The following is a 21,267-nucleotide window of genomic DNA, read 5'->3' as shown; positions in this document are numbered from 1 at the left end:
CCTGTGGCATCCAGCAATTACATGATTGCAATTTGCCAACATCTCTAGAAAGTCAATGGGGAAACCAGCAGGAAAAGTCACAAGTCTCTAGGTAGGTTTCGCTTATCTTTTCATTCTCCCTCAGCCCTTCTGGACTCGCACCATGTGCTCTCCTACCCACTTTCCCCAACCCTTTCTGTACTTCCCTCACAACTTCCTTTATCTATGTAATACTTTCAGGCATCCTTCCTGACCACCCTCATCCTTCCACACCCTTCCTGACTATCCCCACACACCCTCCAACTGTCCTGTGCACCCTGTGCTTCTTGTGGGCCCTTTGCACCTTCCCAATACATAGCAGTCCCTTAGCTGCTGGCCAGCCTGGGATTTGCAATTTCATCTGGCTTGCCTATACCTTCCAGTTTTGTGAAAGCACCAAAAGGCTTTCTGAAAATTACACATCCTGTCCATTGTCCAAATAGGTAGTCTTTGACTTATGACCATTTGTTTAACGATGGTTTGGAGTTACGGTTGCACTGGAAGTGTGACTTATGACTTGACCTTGAAGTTACAACCATTGTGCCACCCTTGATCACATGAACGCAATTTGGGTGCTTGGCAACCATCTCTCATTTACAACAGTTGCACCGTTCTTCAGTCATGTGCTTGCAATTTGCAACCTCCCCAGCCAGACTTCAATAAGCAATGGGGAGAACTGACTTTACTTAACAACCATGTGAATCATGTAAGTATCATGTGACAACCATAGCTTAAAAAGATCATAAAACTGCTTTGGTTGTGTGATGATTTGCTTAATGGCCGTATTGTTCAGCCATAAAAATTCCAGTCAAATTGTGGTTGTAAGTCCAGAATTACATGTAGTATATTTAAGATGATGGGACAAAAACTCACAATGGCACAACACTGGCATTTATGACAAATGCAATTATCATACATTCTCACTCACTTTCCCATGAGATGATTTACTTTCATACCCCAAATATATCTGCTTCCTTCCACAAATACAGAAATGTTTTTGGAGAATGCTCTAAAAGCAGTAAAGTTCCAGAATGGAAACCTATCAGACCCATCAGAAGTTGGAGAGAGAGATTAATTCCTACCCAAGGATTCCTTAGTTGAAGCTAATAGACTGTAACAAAACTTGGCCTTACCTATATTATATTGCTCAGAACTGTTTTTCAACTCTCATCAAGAAAATGCTTAAATAGCTCATGGATTAGGACTTTCATTTTTAGTATTAATATAGAAAATCTTATTTTAACACATCTTTTGAAACATTTAAATATTTGTTCCTATTCTAATTTCATAACTGCAATACAACAATGACTGACTTTGAGATGTACTTTTCCATTATGTAAGGTAAAGTTTACAACCCTCTATACTCTAATGGAAAAAACTGCAGGGTAGTAAAATTGTTTTTTATTCTTATGCAGCCCCTATCTTTCCTGTCTCAAACTGTCAGCTCCTGCAATGCGTGATCTTTACATGACTTATGTGAACGAAAGCTGATGTATCACTTGCCAAATAACAGAAAATGTTTAATATATCTAAGCAACTCCATGTGTCAGCACACCATAAGAGACTGCTTTAAGCTCAGGTTAGTGCCAAGACAAACTCAAGAATAGTTTCAGTTTAAAACCATGAAGCATTTCTTTTCCTACAGCAGCCATATGTGCACATGGAAATAATTAACAGGTAGATGACATATAAACAACTCCAATACCTGACAATTTATCAAAACTTTTTACTTAACCTTCATTCTTCAGCAAACAAAATCAAAGTACCTATACTTGACTAACTAAAAGGCATTTGCTCAATAGTCAAGTTTAATATATTTAAGTAAGAGAAGGTGCTCAAGACCAATATTTACAATATTATAGTCATATAATAAAACTAATAGTATAATTTTCATACTAATGATTTGGCAATTTTAAGATGCTTTGCTACAATGTTCTGATTTGGAAATAAGGGAAACTGGATTCCTGCACAACAAAAATGTTAACAGCATCAATATTGCAATTTTGAAAATGTCTTCCAGTTAATTTAATCTCTCATTATTTCATCAGGTCTAACAGTAAATCAAAATATAGTTTATATATTCCGGTGGCATTTCCGTCGAAGACTGACTGAAGACCGCGATCATGCGCTGCTTCGATCCTTGCTTATCCTGTTGGAGGAGCCCAACGGGACCGGATCCATCTCGTAACCACCTCGGAAGGGTGGGGGAAGAGGGGGAGACCGCCAGCCGGTTGAGGGAGCCGCATCTCCCCTCCTTTGCTAGGTATACTCCCCTTGAAGACAGGAGGTAGTGGCAGTCTTAATGGCTACCCTGAAGATGGGAAGCTTCTGGGACTTAAGTGCGTGCTGGAGCGGTGAAGTGGTGAGCGGTATGTAACCAGACAAAGGATTTTGGATTCTTTTTTGACAACCCTGAGAAACAGAAGGAAAGAGCCCTCCTTTAAGAGTGTGGTAGCGGCGAATGGAAAATAAGAGGAAATTATAAGGTAAATAAAAAATTGGAACATAAAATAAATTTGGAATAGGATATAGAAATTGGCATTAATTAGGCATTGGACAGAATGCTGGACTTGCCTGGAACTGACTATATTTAAAAAAGCTAATGGATGAAAATTAGCGGAATACAATTGAAAGGACAAAAAAGAACTATGAAAAGTGGAAAGCAATGTAGAGTGCCACATAATGGTTAAAGGCATTTTTTCTCTTATGATTTCATGGAAAATTATTGGTCTTACAAATGTGTGAATGAGAAATGAAATGAAATAAAAGACTATATTACAACAATAACCCTGGAAGCACCAAAAGGGGGGGGGGGCGGTTTGCAGCAAAAGACAAGCAAAGATAATATCTTGGGACTGTTTGGTTTTGATTGTGACAAGGAAACAGAAGGATTAGTAAAAGGAATTGAGATAAACAGATATTTTTGGCAAGGATTAAAATACAAGATTTTGACTTTTAATAAAATAGAGAATAACTCAGCTAAATAAAATGGAAGAAGCATGCAGAGAAGTCAAGTCGGAACTGCAAACTGTGAGAGGAATGTTAAAAGAAAGATTGGAACTATTGGACATATTGGCAGAAAAATTAATGGCGATGCAGTTCACAGAAGAACAAAGAAAGTTCAAAAAGGAAGAGTCAAAAGAAGAGGAAAGCAGCCTAGAAGAGCACAAAGAACAAAGGACATTGCAAAAGGACATGAAAGGAATTAAAATTAAGACACTGATGATAGATGTAATAAATAAAAGGGAAAATATTCCCAAGATCAAACAAAAGGAGAAGCTGTATAAGAAGAAATTGCAAACGAGAGAACAGGAAAGGGTGGGGTTGGGAATAAGTGATTGGCAGATGAAAATAAAAACAATACTAAAGGAAAAAAAGAGGAGTTAAGAGGAAAGACCAGAAAAACTTAGAAAAGGGAAAGCTGGTTAAAATTACAAGAAACTATCAGGCCGAGGGATTTAGAAATAAGGGTTAAAGATAATATAAAAGGGGGATACCACATGGAAATGTATTTTAGTATTTTTTATTTTTTTTTAGAAATATAGAATGGGGAGATTTGAAGTTTAAAACTTATTGGGAATTACCTTAGGATTATTATATAATCATATATGAGAAAAATGATGATAGAGTAAGAGAAATCAAGATGGTTTGATTGTTATTAAATCTATCTATCTGTCTATCTATCTATCTATCTATCTATCTATCTAAATGTAACTGATTATTCAAATGATATTAGAAAAACAAAGAATATGGTAAATAGAAAAAAATATGCTATTATGACCAAAAAGTGTGGAGTGAAAATTAAATATAATTTTATAGGTTAAACTTGATTAAATGAAAACAAAAAGGAAACTCAATTTTCTCTTTTATTTCTTTCTTTTTTATTGTATACATATTATATTAGACATGAAATAGAAAATGTAATTGATTGTATAAAGGATATAAAAAAACAGAATATGGTAAACCAGGATTATATTGTAAAGTGAAGTATTTGCAATGAAATTATTATTTTATGATTAAAAAGGAGGGGAATGAAAATTCAATAAAATCTCATAAGTAAACTTTGGCTAAGTGGAAACAAAGAGAAAATATGAAATGGTGATATGAATATCTCTGGAATTTACTGTAGATTAGGGGATATACCATGTGGATCCTGGGCATTTTAGTTTTATTTTTATTCTTTTTTGTTTATTATATATCAGCTTTGAGAAAGTTAATGAAGATAACAATGTAAAATAAAATAGGTGGTAAGCTGGTAAAGGAAATAATAGGGGATGAAGAGTGGAAAATATATGTGAGGACGAAAATGTTTTTGATATTGAATTAATGAATTGAAATATGAAGTGGGAACTTATTCAAAGATCGGTGGAATAGATAATGATTTGATATGAAATTAGATAAGAAAGTTGGAAATGTAACTGTGACTATGTATGAATGTTGTAACCTGGAACCACGTTGCTCACTTGAAGAGATATGTAAAAAATAAAAAAAATATATGGTTTATGCAACTTCAGTGCTTCCAACTGAATATTTCTTGTTTCATATTAATTTTAAAATCAGTTGTTTCAAAGCAACTGAAGTTATATACACTTTTAAATAAATTATCTGATCAGTTTATTCTTGTATCTGCTATTTATCTAAAAGGAAAAACAAATTAATACTTTTGATTCTCACTATTTTCAAGATAATTTTTTGAAAATATGATTACAAAAATATTGCAGAATAATCCCTTATTTTCAATTCTCAGAATTATTTGTGTATTATTCTTAGCAAAGCTTTTTGAATCAAATATTAAAAAAAACACCACACTAATCATTTTTCTTGCATGAAAGGAAAATAATAAGCATCAGCATATTAAAATGAAATGGGCACATGTATATCTTAGGTAAGACTTCCAAAGATGTGAAGTCTGATTTCTTCTACATATTAATATTCCCTTACTGTCAACAAGCAGGAATTCCACACTGAATGTACACTTGGACAGATTAATACTGCTGTAAATTATTCTTTACATAATCTCATGTTAAAACTGTTTCAGGTCTTGAAAACCACAACCAAAAATGTAGGCTGCTCTCTGAACTGATGTAACATGACACAAAACCTTAGCCTCTCCCACTGTTCCTGCAATTACATTACATACTGAGTGAAATTTATGAACAGTTCTTAAATTTGGCCCATAAAAAAATACACTGCAGTACACTATGGTGGTATTGTGGGAAGGTTGACTTTTCTTCAGTTGGACAACAGAGACATCAAAGTTTTTAACACAATTCCTGAAGTCCCTTGCTGTTCTTTTAAAAGTGCTGAAGCAACTCCAACTTGCTAACTTGATTCTTCAGAGGAAGAATAACTTGAAAATGGACGCATGCTTTCGTTAGATGAATGATTTTCCCAACCCAAAAGAATTCAGCCAATATTACATTTCTTATTTGTTTTTGTCTATAACAATCCTGGTTCCAGAAATTTTATTTATTATTTGATCATTGACCAATAAAAATACATTCAAGAGAACCCCCTCACAATAATAATTATCAGCAACCATTTGCAGACAAAGTTTATGCATAATGCAGCAGAATTTTGCTACTTTTAGAGAAATAAAGTTTATTGTGGTTGTTTAATGGATAATGCAAACAAAAATTATGAGAATTCCCTGGAAATTTAAATCCAAAAGGAATGATCAACTGATGACAAATATCCCTGGAAAGCTGACAATAGAGAAGGCCATGGTTTCTATGGCACCTGTGTTCCATGGCAGTATCAGGTTTCATTTGTGTTTTCCTATATTTCCCTTCCAGGACAATTATGGAGAAAGCATTAAATCAAACTAAAGATAAATTTCTCCTGATTTGGGGAATTGATATAAATATCAGGCTGATTTAGACAATAAATTTTGGTGTCAAAATCTGTTTAGAACATCCAATCTTCCATGATCAGCAGTAGACGTGGGTGAGCTGCAATATGAAATACATGTTGATATTTGCAGACCAATTTCCCAGTCAATATTAATATACTGCAAGGAAAAGGGACTATGTGGGTGTGACCTTGGCCTCCCCTACTGCCAATTCTCTTCAATTAATTCACTGGAGCCAGGATTTTTGAGATTTTAACCTTCACCATATGTGCAGCATTTATGATTTTAAATTGTCAGTATAAAATAAATAAATATTCAAACTTGCTGGTATTTTTCTCTCACAACTATTTAAAGTTATGGTCTGACTTTTACCAATGTCATTAAAATTTCAAAATATACCAAGCTATTATGCTGAAATCTATAGTATTTATCAGCATTCAAACATACCTATGTTCTATTACAACACAGGAAGAAGCCTCAGCTCCTCATCAAAGACATTTATTAAATCTGGTGATTTTTTTATGCTGGAATTTTAACTCAAAGTATTGACCAGAAGCAAAGTGTTACAATATAAAGACAAAGAAAAAAAGGCAATGCTTATTTTTCTATTTAACTTACAGTGTTTGTTGAGTCCTCTTGTAAAATCCTGTCATATAACTGTATTGCATCATCATAGCTGCAAATATGAACAGAAAACACCTTCAGGTAAATTTAACAGTGTTCTAACATCTCTATATACTAAAAGCCATTCATCCTAACCCAGTAAGATGTGCAAACCTGCTGGAAAATAACATCTGGATATGCACATAAATATGTATAATGTTGTTCATCTGACGTCATTGAAGTAGCTGGATTGTTTTGGCACATTTGAAGCCACTGTCCTCAGTGCAGATGCTACAGCATTTAAGTACAATTTTAATCGGACTTAACATCTTTGTTAACATGTCTGGGCAGACTTTTTATCTTGATTAATGAATTGTTGTATCTTGCCTTTTACTTAGTAAAAAGTTGATATATTTTATTACATTACAGATAGTCCTCAACTTAAGACCACAATTGAATCCAAAATTTACGTTGCTGAGAAATTTGTTGAGTTTTGCCCCATTTTAAAAATGTTCTTGCCACATTTGTTAAGTAAATCACTGCAGATGTTAAATTAGTAACATGGTTGTTAAGTGACTCTGGTTTCGTTATTGATTTTCCAGGTCAGGAGGATGCAAAAGTGAACACATGACCTAGGGCATTGCAACCATCATAAATGTGAGTCAGGCAGAAAGAGCACTGTGAAAATATGTAGACCCCTCACATCCTGGACATAAACTGCTTCAACTTCTTCCCACAAAATGACGCTATAGGGCAGGGGTGTCAAACTCCCAGCGTCATTGTGTCATCATATGACATATTGGGACTTTTTTTCCCTTCGTTAAACCGGGCGTGGGCATGGCCTGCGCATGACACATCCGGCCTGTGGGCCAGGAGCTTGACAGCGCTGCTATAGGGCATTGTACATTCAAACAACTAGACACAAGGACAATGATTTCCCCATGCCATCCCTCTGCTGAACCCATAACACTGTGAAAAACTACCAAGTAGGGCTGTATTACTATTATCCTTCTCATCTTTCCTATTATCTATCTCCTTATCTTCTTATGACTATAACTTTGTTGGTTGTATCTTATGATTTATATTAATTGTTTTATTTAGTGTTCCAGTATAATTTATATTGATTGCTTATTTAATATCCTATGACTATCACTAAGTGTTTATCTTATGATTTATGATTAATGTATTTTATGATTATAAATCATGATTTATCATTTGTTGCTTGTGTGTGCACTGAAAGCTTATGCACTGTAGACAAATTCCTTGTGTGTCCAATCACAATTGGCCAATAAAGAATTCTAATTCTAAAGATCACATGATCACTATGATGGTCAGAAATGTAATACTATCCCACTTCATTCTTTTCACCAGAAATGTTAAATAAATTTAATATTTAATGGGCTCACACCTCGTCAATTTATATTCAAAAAGTTTCCTTAAATAATTAGAAACAGAATATGAATGAGACCACTGTTCCATTTGTTTCAGATTTGAAAGATGTCAGAAAAAGAATTAAGATGTTCCTTCAGAACTAGTAGTATTTATTTTTCTTTAATGAAACAAATTGTGAACATTCCAGTTTATATAGTTAATTATGAGTGGAGCACAGAACTCTTGAACAAAGTGTTCTATAATACAGGACAATGTCAAACAAAATGGACCATGCTACTGTCACTAAAAGATTGTTAAATTTAAGAGGTTGCATAATCTTAATTTTTAATATATATTTCTATTACATTTTCCAATATGTTTCCATTCTAATTCATCTTTATTTATAATTTTCCTACTTTACTCTCAACTACATAATGTATTCCTTCATAGCTTTTATATTTATATATATTCTGGGAGACGTCTTTTAAAACTGCATCTGGAAAATATTCTTTAGAATTCAGTTACCTCTCCATGGCTTCAAATTTCATACCAGTTAACCGTTTAACTCTATGGCTCCCAGGGAATTGCCGTCTTAGTTCTTGAAGGCAATACTATAAATTCAAAACATGAAGAAAAATGAGTAGGTAAGGAACATAATTTTCAAAGGTTTGAGTGATGTTTATTTGAATGCAGTAATTAAGAGATTCATCTGGCAATAACCCATCCCAGCACAACCAAAATATCAAATTAACACTTCAGCAGTATTTGAAAGAAGCCAACATATAGATAGATCCAAGACGTCAAACATATTCAAAACAGAGTTTTTAAAAAAACTAAAAGAACATATAACTAATTAACAAGATCAGTTTTTCTGTCCTTTTCAAACCTACCATGCAACTTGTACTGCTAGCAGAATTCAGTAATGGGGAAGTGCATGCAAAAAGCTCTTTGTGCACAATTTTACATAAAAATACATTATATTTAATTTGGATTTACTGTAATAACTATATTATTTAAAATAAAAACAACTATTATTTCCCCTAAATCAGCAACAGCTATTAAATGCAAATCTAATATACCCTGTTAGACAGAAACAAATTCCAAATTCAACTACTACTATATTACCGTGCAAATGCTGATTATTTTAAGATGCAGTTGTCTGAACCATTCCTGAAAAAGACACTGATGCCAAGCATACTTAAGTCATAATGTATATCTTGGAGTGGGAGAAGAGAAACAATATTTGGTTCCGATTTTTATCTAGTTTAAATAACTGCCTGCAATGATTATGGATTCGACAGGACTAAATGTGGTAAAGTTCAATCAATATACAGAGGTTCTCAATAATGAACAAGTGGTGTTGAAAAATTAAGGTTTGCACTTTGGGGATACTATTATACCTGGCCTTGTGCCCAGTGGTTTGGCCTAATATAATCAGAGATCATTTAGCATGATTTTATTCCTTGTTTCTAATTATATAAAGTTTGCTTTGAACTTTGGAAATCTAGTTTATACAGCTGTTTTATTTTAACTAATTGGGGGTTTCAGTGAAAAATACTATTTTAATTACAAGCCATTCTGAATTCATCTTACAAATACATACATATAATTGCTGTCCTAGTTTATTTAAAAAAACTTTGAAAGAATTATCACAAGGCCAATAAAATGTGATTTAACAATGAGCAGTGTGTATAATCTTCCTTACTTTCACTGTATAAAATAGGCTTAATTTCTCTAAATACATTGATAGGTTTACTTTATTGACATTAAGCTTCACTTAAATGACAGTATAAGTACTATGATGGAACCAACTATTGAGAGAAACAACATATCCTCACTCAGTTCTTCAATCAGAGGTTTCATTGTACCTCTTATTAAAACATCAAGTATTTTAAAATATAATTTCTAAATCACAATAATTAGAAGATAATTATTAACATAATAGAAGGGTGGACAGTAAAGGTAATAAACTTAGCAAACATGGTGAGACTGTTTCAATCAAAGACAAGAATTTATCTAGCTTCATTTCTATTTGAAAAGCATATGGACTTCTTATTCAAAACTGGAAAAATGAAACTTTAACTTCAGATTTTGAAAATTATAATAATTTTGTAATTATAGAAATGGATTGAAATGTTGCAAAATGTAAAAGATTGAGGTTGCATTTTTTTATTTTACTGCACTGAAAAACATCAGAAGTCACCACTTTTTTTCTTTAGTTTCTCTTTTTCTCTTAGTTTTTTACCCTTTGTTTTTTCTGTATTTTTATTTTATAATGAAACAATAAAAAAATGTAACATTTAATGCAGTGCCCAAGACCAAGCTCACATAAATACATAAAATGAGTCTACTATTAAGCTATTCAAAATTATGGACTGAAAATACTGTGCATGTTTAATCTACACCTGCTCTTTCATCTCAAGAAACATATTAATTAATATTATAGCACTTTTTTTTGACCAAAAAGAGAAAAATATTTCCATGAGCACAAGCAACATTTCTATAGCAGTAAAACAAGAAAATGTACATGAAAAATATATCCTCTAGAGAAAAGAGACTAAACTTTAAAAAAGGCTCAATATATCCACTGAAGGTCAAAAACTGTTATCAAAAACAAATACATCATATGGGAGGGCCAACATAGGGAGAGTAGAACAAGCTATCATCTTGATACATTTTAAAACAAAACCTGAAGAAGCAATGTCCATAATGTTGAAAAAAAGAATAGCTTTGTAGGGACATACTATTAACCCATGTTTAAGCTATCGAACTAATATGCTTAGAGCACTGAGAGATCCCATCGATTTTTAAAACATGAAATCTTGGAAAGTCCAAAAAATAAAATGCATTTTCTTGTAATAAATTAACACAATATTCTACTTTAAATTTCAAATATTTCAATATAAAGTCCTTCATCAAAAATGGATGCCTGGTAAAATGTCAAAATAGTATCTTAAAAATTGAAAAGTTCATAGTTTTTAATCACTTCTTTTTTTCAGTGCAGCTTATTTGATATAATATGAATCACAGGATTCCTTCTTCCCATGGGAGTTTCAGGAAGCCATAGTGAATACATTCAAAACTCTTGCTTCTGGACACCTGAGAAATATGTCGTTGCACAGACACTTTCCAAATCAGTCATGTGAGTCTCAAAAAAGACATGGATGTTTCAAAGATTTAAAAGGGAAACTAGTGTATTTCAATGGATTTACATAGCTCTAAAAGTAGATTGCAGAAATATATTGCACTAATGGACTGCAGAAGAAAATAAGGAGAATGCCTACCTATTGTGTTAAAAAAGATTAGATTTACTGGAATTGCATAAGAAGTCTGTTGGAACACTTACCGATGCCAAGTCATCTCGGCTGCAATCCAATGCGGCGATCATCACTTGCTCATATATTATCCAAACTAGATAATACAAAATATCATGAAACATAATTTCCCTCCCCACAAACCTGTAAATCAGTTCATAGCAAATTGTAGGAAACCTTGCCTTTTATAACGTCAGTATACTTAATCCCACAGAAACCCATCGCACTAATGCTAAACCTGAATATTTAGACAAATTGTGTGTTTAATCACACTTGCCCAAATAAATAAAGTCTAATAAATAAATTTAAAATATAAGTATTTGCTAAACATGTTTTAACTTCATTGCTCATATATTTTTATACACTGGTTCATCTTAAAAGCTGAATTGGAAAAACAACATGGAATATCAAATCTACTACGGAATGATTCAGAGGTTACCAGCTTTAAAAAGTGGTTTTGGCAAATAATAGTTTTCAGAAAAAAATCTTTGCTGATATAGGTGCACTGTTCTCCTTTTGTTTTCTTTTAATTAATGTTTTTGTAAAATTCCAATATTGTTTATTTATTGAATTCAAAAATTCATCGAAGAAGTTCCAAGGAGAAATCTTATTCTAAAGAATTTAAAAATGCTATAAATCACATAATTATACATCCTTAGCTACAGAGTTAATGAAAATCCACATTAATATTGCATTTCTTCTTTTTTATATATTTACTATTCAGATTAACCCCTTGACTAAAAATAATCCAATCTGATCAACTCAACTCCTTTCAACTCAGGGTGTTCAGCTTCCATTAAGAAAAAAATGATCATAGGCAAGTGTGTAGATATCTGCAATAGCTTTTATGTTTGTCTTGTGTAAAACCTGAAAGGATTCTGAGATGAATTTCTTAAAGAAAATAAAAATGCCTTCTGAGTATTAAAATATAAACTATATGGTTAATACAGACCCTAAGGAGAGTAAATACATGATAGCAGGAAATGGCAGTTCATTTACTGCAGTCTTCTGGAACAATGACATACACTACAAATGGAACAAAATATTGTTGTTTGTAATCAAAGTTATGTTGTGTTATCTAAATTCATGAATGTTTTTAAACTGTTACTATAAATTCATAAAGTAATTCACCAAAAAGGTCAATGAATATATTCAATTGTTCCAATAAAGCAATCACTCTTTCCAACATAATTTACTTTGGTTCAAAATAGAAATCAGATCCACACAAGTTTACTATTCACTTATTCTTCTGAAAGAAAAGCAGTTTTCACTAGTCCTGGTTACTTCTTGCAATATCCTAGAGAGTAAACGTTTCTTGGTTTAGCATTTAATAAATCTGTTTCAGAAAAACTGTATTTTGTTGAATTTAAGTATTACTAAGATCAAAACTTCCTAAAATGAAATAAAGAATATTCTAGTTCAGATCTTTGAGACCTCTGCCAAAAATAAACTGTTCACACTGTATGAATTAGGTTAAGAGTTATAAAAATGAAGATAAAATAAACTAATTAAAATAAAATCTTTTTTTACTCTCTTCCTGCCTACATAGCAATCTTAATCACTCCTGTACATTCAGATACTTTACCTGCACAGCATACATTGCTCCTGTAAAACTTTTTCTTCAACGATTCCCTTCTGATATAAAATAGGGAATGCCAAGCTTCTTTCTGAGAAGAATTTGTATTATGAACCTATGAGTCCTCTCTTCCCAAATGATACTGCATCTAATGAAAATCCAGACATGCCCTGCACTCTCCTGCCCAACTGTATTTATAAAAGCAACCTTCTTACTGATTTCACATCACTGACTTCACTTTAATTTTTCAGGAATAAACTACCCTATTTCAATCCCTAAACTTTTGACTAGTTGAAATTTGTTTAAAGTTTTCTGAGAACAGTATCTCTATGAATAGAAAGTAACTTAATCTGTTGTAGCTATAAGCTCCCTAGCCACGCGCTATACTTGTAAAAATCAAAAGTCTAGGAATACTGGTCATTTTAAGCTTGCAAAGTTTATGGACATACTGTGCATCAGCATGGCACCAAAATATTAACTAAAATCGATGGCATGATGGAGAAATCAATTGTATACTAATTGTGACCCACCCAGATTGGATCCTGTATACTAATTATTTTATCTGATATTTTAATATAAATACATATGTCTGGCTTTGTTGGCCTTTATTACAAAATATGAAATTTTAACTATATACTAATACAATCTAGAATGTGACATATATCATAGCACATCAGAAGGGCTATCTAATAAAGAGAAGTAAAACAGTTTTGACCTACTGTCATCACCAAGCTTAGCTGCATATTCATTAATTAACTCTTCTCCAACTTCAACTATTTGCTCACTGTTCCGATAGTTCTCTTCCCTCCATTTTCTCATTTTGTCTCGCATCTCTGAAAGAAACAAAATGACAATTAAAATAGAATAACAATAGTATTCAATATTTCTAATCATATCCAATTTAAACAAATAATCCTTGTTGAGCTCATGGCTATTATATGAATACATGTGTATAACTGTCTTTCTCGTAGTACCCTCACACAGTCTTTCAACAAAATTTAAAATTGGAAACTTACTGCTGTAGTTCAGCATACTTCTACTTTTGGGGAATCACTAAACCTATTACAGAGTATAAAACTCCAAACTGATTTTGAAATACTATCCTCTTGGTGACAAAAATACATAGTAGTACAAAAACATCTTACAGAACTGAATCTGAAAATTTCTAAATATTACCTTACTGTTTAGAAACAATCTGATTGATATTTTAAGACAATTGTTCTTTGAACTCTCCAAGGAATATTTGTTGCAATTTATAATTATTCTGGGAACCATTTCATACTGCAAATGTAAAATGAGCTTATTCTGAATGCCAAACAGTTTTATTTTAAAATGACCATATCCAATTATAGATAAAAGATAATACTGTCACACATCCCATTTACAACTTCCTCTAAGAATTCTCATTTTCAGCAGTCTTTAAAGCACACATTATTAAATGGTTGATATAATTTTCTTATTTTAATAAACTTATTAAAATGTAATACTAACTTATGCAGATATATTTCTTACTATTTCCTAAATCAAAACAGAAGTATAGGAGAAAAATATTACTATTAAAATTAATGCAGCAACATATATATGTACACTTTCCATTTTTAAAATATTATTTTTTCTTAATAAAGTATCAACTAATGTAACAAATTAAAAAAAATTTTTAAAAAAGAGTAACAGGACTTCTTTCTATGATTCACTTATTTTTTGAAAGTATTATCATAGATGTGGCTATAACAAAAGTAAATGTCAAGAATAATATCACAGATGTCAAATATGCCGCTAAGTAATATTAAACTTTAAAGCTTAAAAACATATTAGATCATGAAATCTTTCCACAAGTTTTTAAAATCACAGCACACTGCAGTCTTCTGAAGATTTGTTTTCAGCTTAACAATTTTTATATGGTTAAAAAAATCAGTATTTACCAAATAAAACATTAAGTATTCATGAGTTTGCTTTATTATTGGTGCTGATATTAATAAATGCAAAAGGCTTGCAGAATACTTTTACCAGATATTTAATATGAAACACATACCTCTGAATTAGTTGGCTTTTCTTTTATTACAAGATGTGCAAATTTAACAAAACTGTCAATTTTAGATTCAATAAACCTCTTTCTACAATATGTTCCTATTCCACCCCTTCCTCCCCCACATAAAAAAAAATCTCAGTATCTTGGAAGCATACTGCATTCTATTCTGTAAGTCAACAAAACCACTGTATATTATGTTTCATGTGCCTGAGTAAAGCTAAATGGTTCCTGACTCAAGACGATCCCTGGAAATGAAAAAATGGATATAAACAACTTGAGTGAATATTGTATCTACTACTGAGACTAAGAGATTAAAACATTAAAATCTGTGTTTTTACTGTGACTTTATTTCACCACTAGTAGAACTTCTATGTAAAAAAAATGATTCTATGTCAGAGTACACTATAGGATTTAAAATACTGAAAAAGTTTTTGTCATCTGATAATTATTTTTTTAAAGAACACAAGTAACTACACTCTTCAAAGAACATTCTCAGCAGCATGACAAATATTGCAGCCTAAGATAAGTTGAAGTACCAAGTTTTAAGATATATAGAGGAGAGGAAGAAATGTTTTCCACTGTAGATGGCTCTCTATTACCAAATTAGATAAAATGTTCATTATTGTTTTGAGCCTTTCAAAATTACTGAAAATATTAAAAATTACCTTTAAAAGGAAGATTACAAGATAATAAACTTCATCAATTCATATAGCTAATTACATTTATACAAAAAATTATCAGGATAAAAGTTACGTTTTTTCACAGCTAGAATTAGTTTAATAAATTTAATTCTCTCAAAAATGTAAACAAGGACAGCTATAGCACCTGACTGTAAAAATTATACCTATTGATGTATCTCTCAAATTTGTAATAACCTGATGGAACAAACAGACCATGGCGGCTTGATTTATGATTATGGCCATTGTAAAACAATTATAAAATCAAGACAGGGCATATGGTGACCCACTTAATATCCACAATTGCTTACAACTAAAATTCTCAGCTCAACTGTGGTTGTGAGTCCAGGACCACCTGTATAGTTTTCTATACACATTTTTTCTGAGTATTTTTAGTTATGTTTTTGTATTCATTGTATATTTAAATAAGCTTTTAAAAAGAAAGATTATACTCTGAGCTTTATTCTAACATTTCCACTATGGTTCACTTGTTATTCAGCAATACACAATAAACATTCATGTTAGATGGCAACCAACCACCAAATTCAAGGTCATAATTTTATCTTCCTTACACAATTTCTCATTTACATCTATATTTATATTATACCTCTATTTTAAATGTATGAAGTATGAACACTGAGGCAAAAATGTAAAATTCCAGAAAAATGAAGGCTAAGGAAAGCTAAATATTCTTTATACCCAGCTACGCATGCATACTGGATACTCCCTTAAGGGTCATTGAAAAGGGTGGATATTATCATTATAAAAATTGTATTTGTGTAAATTTAATTTATGAAAAGCGCCTCCTTTTCTCTTTCAGACTTCCTGCAGCACTCGGAAAGGTCCTAATCCTAAACACAATATATATGTTTGAAAATTACCTTCACTTTCTCCTGATCTTAAAGATTGGGATAATCTAAAGCAACGGTATCAACTTCGCGGTCCACGGGCCAGATGCATCATGCTCACCCCTGGCTTAGCGAAGGAGAAAAAAAATCACAATACCTCATGTGATGCCACGTGCTTGACACCCCTGATCTAAAGTTTCTTAATTTTTTTTATTTAGAAGTATAATGTATGAGAGTTTAAGTTTAAGAGTTGTTTAAGACTTGTCCTTTATATAATAAGATTCACTTCAGGCAGTAGTTTGAACCAGGATCTAGTTCATCAGAAAAAGCTGCAGTCTTTGGATGTTCTCCCTACCTTCTTTATGAGGGTAAAGAAGTATATGCTTCTTCTCAAATTTTAAAATAACAGGACATTCTACTCTTATGTCCTCATTCATGAATTGAAATTAGTCACAACATAATTCAGAAGCAAGGGTGGTCTTGGTTTCTCCCAGTTAACTCAGTTGGATTAACACATTATGCTCTGCTATATTGTGTTCTAATTAAGGCTTAAGTCACATTAGCTGGATTCAGACAATATAGTCAAATGAGCTACATTATTTCAGTATTCCTTATTATTCTGTAACTCTATTATTATTCCCAATACTACAGATCTGATTCATACATCAAATCATATGGTATATAAATCCACCCACTTTCATTGTAAAACATGGTGTATGATTTGGCATGATATATGAACTTAGCAAATTGTTAATTTTAAGACATCCAAACAGTTCAAGGCTGAGGACAAGATTTCCTAAGATTATTTGAAGTGACGTATAAACTACCCCTTACACAATAACACACAACAATCAAATGAAACCACTCTCACTCCCCCCGCTTATGTGTATTCATTAATCCATGCCGTTCATTACTCTCATGACATTTTATTGTGTAAATATATGAATGAAAAATATTAGATTAATATTAAGCAGTGTCAGTCACAGTAAGTCCAAAAATGTCTCTATTTCTGAATATGCTTGATATAATTCTTACTAAATATAGCACTAAGTTTGAAAATGGTCAATCCTATCCAAAGCATTTTGTTGTTGGAATGCGAGGAGTGGTAAGTATAGTAATTTTATAATGTAATAAACCTTAATTTAATGGACTTGAGATACAAAATATAAAATCTACCTACACCCTATATCCTTTTGCACATGCATAAAATCTTATCTGCCATTTTACATATGGGAAAAATATGCTGGCCTAAAATCCTGTTTGAATTTAATGCTTAAACTGCTTCCCCTATTTTCCGTTAAACTGTGTCCTATAAACTCTGATCTCCCCCTAAATTTAAGCAAAAGTGGATAGGTAAAGGAAGGATTATCCTCTATACACAAGATAGGTTCAAACAAATGTTATTAATATGGGAAATCTATATGGAAATAACATTCTAATAAAGTTCAAGGACCATATAAGTTGGTGCTCTGTTTACTTATACATAATTGTTGGTTAATTTATCTTAATAGCAAAGATAGCCTTTCCTATCTTCTATGTTTTTATGGTTTTTGATGTATAAATTATATTTAAGCAGTAATAAATAATAGCTGTAGGAAATGACCAGGCTGAGCCCAAGGAAGGGGACAAATGCATCATCAGTCTTTCATCCTTTCATGCCCACAAGAGATGTAAGTCTAGTCTACCTTGAATTTCATTATCTCTTATCTACTGCCTATTTGCTTTGACTGTTAGTAGTTCAGATTTTTGTAGATAGCATGAGCTTGCAATAAACCTTTATACTGATTTTGAATTTTCCTGAGCTTCACAATACCTATACTTGTGCATGCACACACATGTATATGTGCACACACACACACACATTTTTCCCCTGTTCAATTGTGTCTGATTTTTGGAGACTGCTTGGATAAGTCCCTAAGATTTTTTTTTTGGCAAACTTCTTCAGAAATGATTTATCTTTATCTCCTTCCTGGGGCTAAGAGAAAGTCACTAGCCTAAAATAACCCACCTGGCTTTTATGGCTAAGGCGGGCTAGAAACAGTCTCCTGGTTTCTAGCCTGATGCCTTAACCATTATATCAACCAGCTCTAATATATACAAATATATAACTATAGGAATATATATTATACAAATCATAAAAGATATAGAAATCTTAAAATAATATTTACACATCCCTAACTCAGATGAATGGATCTGACAAATATTCAAATTTGCTTTATTACTTGAAGAAAACATAAGAAATTGAATAAGCGGAATAGAATATACCTCAAGCAGACCTGACAAGAAACACAACCACATGAGCTAATTTTACATTATTGTAAGGCTACATTAACACAATCTTGCAAGTCTGAAAATACAAATCTCACACTGTCTCTTTTTACCTCCTGATACAAGGGCAGATTATTACTATTATTATCTTTCTTTGCAAATTATTCAGATGCAGGCTCCCACTGCTTACTCTCAGGGCAGCATCTCATCTCTTCCCTTCATCCTTCAAGGTTATTCCCACATACCATTACAAATATAAAGTAGAACAATCTTGTTAATTTGTGATCAGCTCAAAATTATTAGCTCATATCAAATTTGTTTTATCCTGTCTGCATTATTTTTACATATAACCCAAGACAGTGAATATGCCTAATATTCCTTCCTCTTTCTCTTTTCCTCACAACAGCAAACCTGTGAAAAAAGTGAGGTTAAGAGAGACAGTGACTGGCCCAAAGTCACCCACCCAACTTTCATTCCAAAGGCAGGATTAGAACCCAGTCTCCTGGTTTCTAACCTGACAGACCAATCTGGTTTAATATAATAATGAAATTTAACTTAATAATTACAGTTAAAACACCTATCTACTGCACCTATTTTTATTAATTATCGCAGAACAAACTCTCATAATTCATGATCCTAAGCCAAAGCAAGCCCAAAATTACAATAAAAAGACAAAATAAATACACTAAATAGCAATAAGCACTTAGACTTTGTAAACAGCTTAAGAGGGGGCTGTAAAGCGGTATGAGTCAGCATATTCCCCCCAACAATTTGGGTCCTCATTTTACCCACTTCAGAAGAATGGAAGGCTTGAGCCTAAAGCTACGATGTCACATATTTTTAGAGGATAAACATGGTTTACCTCCACATAAATAGACAAAAGTGTTTTCCTATCAATGTCTTCCACTGTCTTGCAGGGCACAATTATGCAAATTGCATTTAATCATTTTCATTTAACTGACCTCAAAGAGCTGTTGCAAAGATAACAGGTGCTACCATGGACTCTTTGGAGAAATATGAAAGTCAACTGTTTCTTTAGTAAGTGCTGCGGCATTTCCATTATGAGTGGTGTAGAATTGTTTTACAGAGAATAGGAACTGAAACTATTTTTTTCACTTAGAGGCTAAGTAGCTTAGAATCAATACATCTATAATAAATAAGTTCACTTATTAACTCTCCTGAATTCAGAAGTGCCAAAACATCAACCCATCTCAAGTCTGCAGGCCTATGTTCAGTTCTGTATATATCCAGACTACTGAATAAATAAAAATCAGTATTGTTTGTATCCCAAAGCATAAGATTCAAGGCCTAAGTTTGAATATTATTTGAATAACCTGCCTACATTCATACTTCACAAAGTAGTTGTTCTGAAAACTTGGCAAGTGAAAGGATATCAACATTTCCATCATTTCAAATTTTCATGAGCTTCAGTATGCATATTAATATATAAAGAAGAAAAAAAGACAGGCAGACCCTATCCTCTTTAGCATTCATTCCCTGCACTTTAATTTTACACACTCAAGACCACACTTTATTATCTTATTACTGCTTATGCAGTAACTGAAAGCAGACAGACTCTGTTAAAAAAAAAATCCACTACATATTATAAGGGACGATGGATCATGGAACAGACTTTTGATTAGTACTACATTTTTACAATTAACTTTGATTCGTAAAAGGCTTGGTTTACACATCATACTAAGCAACAGTGTAGTTTGAACCAATGTGCCAAGCCAAGCAGGTGTCTGTCACTCAAGGAACCATGAAAAACTTGACAGCAGCTTTCTAGAAGGCGACAGCATTGAAAAGAAACCTGGAGGGTGAGAAAAATACTTCACCTTTACACTTGCAAGTCCCTCAGTATGTAATTTCTTCCCCTTGGATCTGAATTCGTGGGATGGGAGTCGCCAAGGGTCTCCGGAGAGGATCAAATTAGGGATTGTTATTTTATAACCTAACTTCCCAGTGGATTAGACTCCTCCACCACCATCCTTTCTCCTCTAAACAGAAGTGTGAAGGGTTTTATATATACCTTTGGACACACTACGCAAATGACAAGATGCGTAGGTAATTACGGGGTTAATTACTCCGGATTATGCGTAAGTTATCTTTGAGAATTGCACATAGGAAAAGCTTCCCAGCGCACTATTTTTTTTCTCCCTCGAGAGGAGCAAAGCGACGGAGACGCTTTCGGGGCTTCCTAGCGGCGACTACAAGCCTCCCCCTCAGTCGCACCTCCGGAGCTGCGAACAACTCCCTCACGCAACCAAAGACACGTCGGAAGCACCCCAGCCCTTAAGTCTGTTGCTTTCCCCTGCCTCCGCTCCACAGCTGCCGGTTTACCTTCCCAAGTCACGTCGTACATCTCCGAGACTTTCGCCATCTTGCCCGCCTCCCCCTCCCGTCGCCGAACTATCGGCTCACGTGATCCCGCTAGAGCCCCGCCCACAGACTTCCACCCCGTGCCGGCAGCTAGAGAACGCGATCTGATTGGCTGGGATTGCGGAGGGCGGGAAAGAAAGAGGTTAGGCGTTGTTGCGAAACGGGCCGGAGGAATCGTTCGCTCCGGTCGAGCAGAGGCGGAGGTGTTTCGCTTGTGTTGCTACCTATCAGTGGGTCTCGGTATAGCCGGGCTCCGCTGGGAGGTGTTGGGTCAGAAGCAGCAACGACGACTCATCTTCCTTCAAGAAAGGGGCATGTTGGGGTTGCTCA

The 21,267-nt window shown here is 33.3% G+C and overlaps 1 protein-coding gene across 1 annotated transcript in view; it reads right to left on the bottom strand.

The window, feature by feature from the left end:
* EMC2 (ER membrane protein complex subunit 2) overlaps window positions 1-20,951 on the bottom strand; it is a 36,111-nt gene extending 15,160 nt beyond the window's left edge. Inside the window, exons 1-5 of the mRNA XM_026703563.2 lie at window positions 20,899-20,951; window positions 13,453-13,566; window positions 11,190-11,254; window positions 8,369-8,454; window positions 6,488-6,545 (exon numbers count right to left, since the gene is read on the bottom strand). Coding sequence (XP_026559348.1) covers window positions 6,488-6,545; window positions 8,369-8,454; window positions 11,190-11,254; window positions 13,453-13,566; window positions 20,899-20,938 — 363 coding nt within the window. The 5' untranslated portion in view covers window positions 20,939-20,951. The remainder of the gene's footprint in view (window positions 1-6,487; window positions 6,546-8,368; window positions 8,455-11,189; window positions 11,255-13,452; window positions 13,567-20,898) is intronic.
* Between the last annotated feature and the right edge of the window lie 316 nt (window positions 20,952-21,267).

The sequence above is a fragment of the Pseudonaja textilis genome, chromosome 3 (genome assembly GCF_049901715.1).
Source record: "Pseudonaja textilis isolate UNSWEBS1 chromosome 3, rPseTex1.2, whole genome shotgun sequence".
NCBI classification, from domain to species: domain Eukaryota; kingdom Metazoa; phylum Chordata; class Lepidosauria; order Squamata; family Elapidae; genus Pseudonaja; species Pseudonaja textilis.
This window is presented reverse-complemented; position numbering and strand designations above follow the sequence as displayed.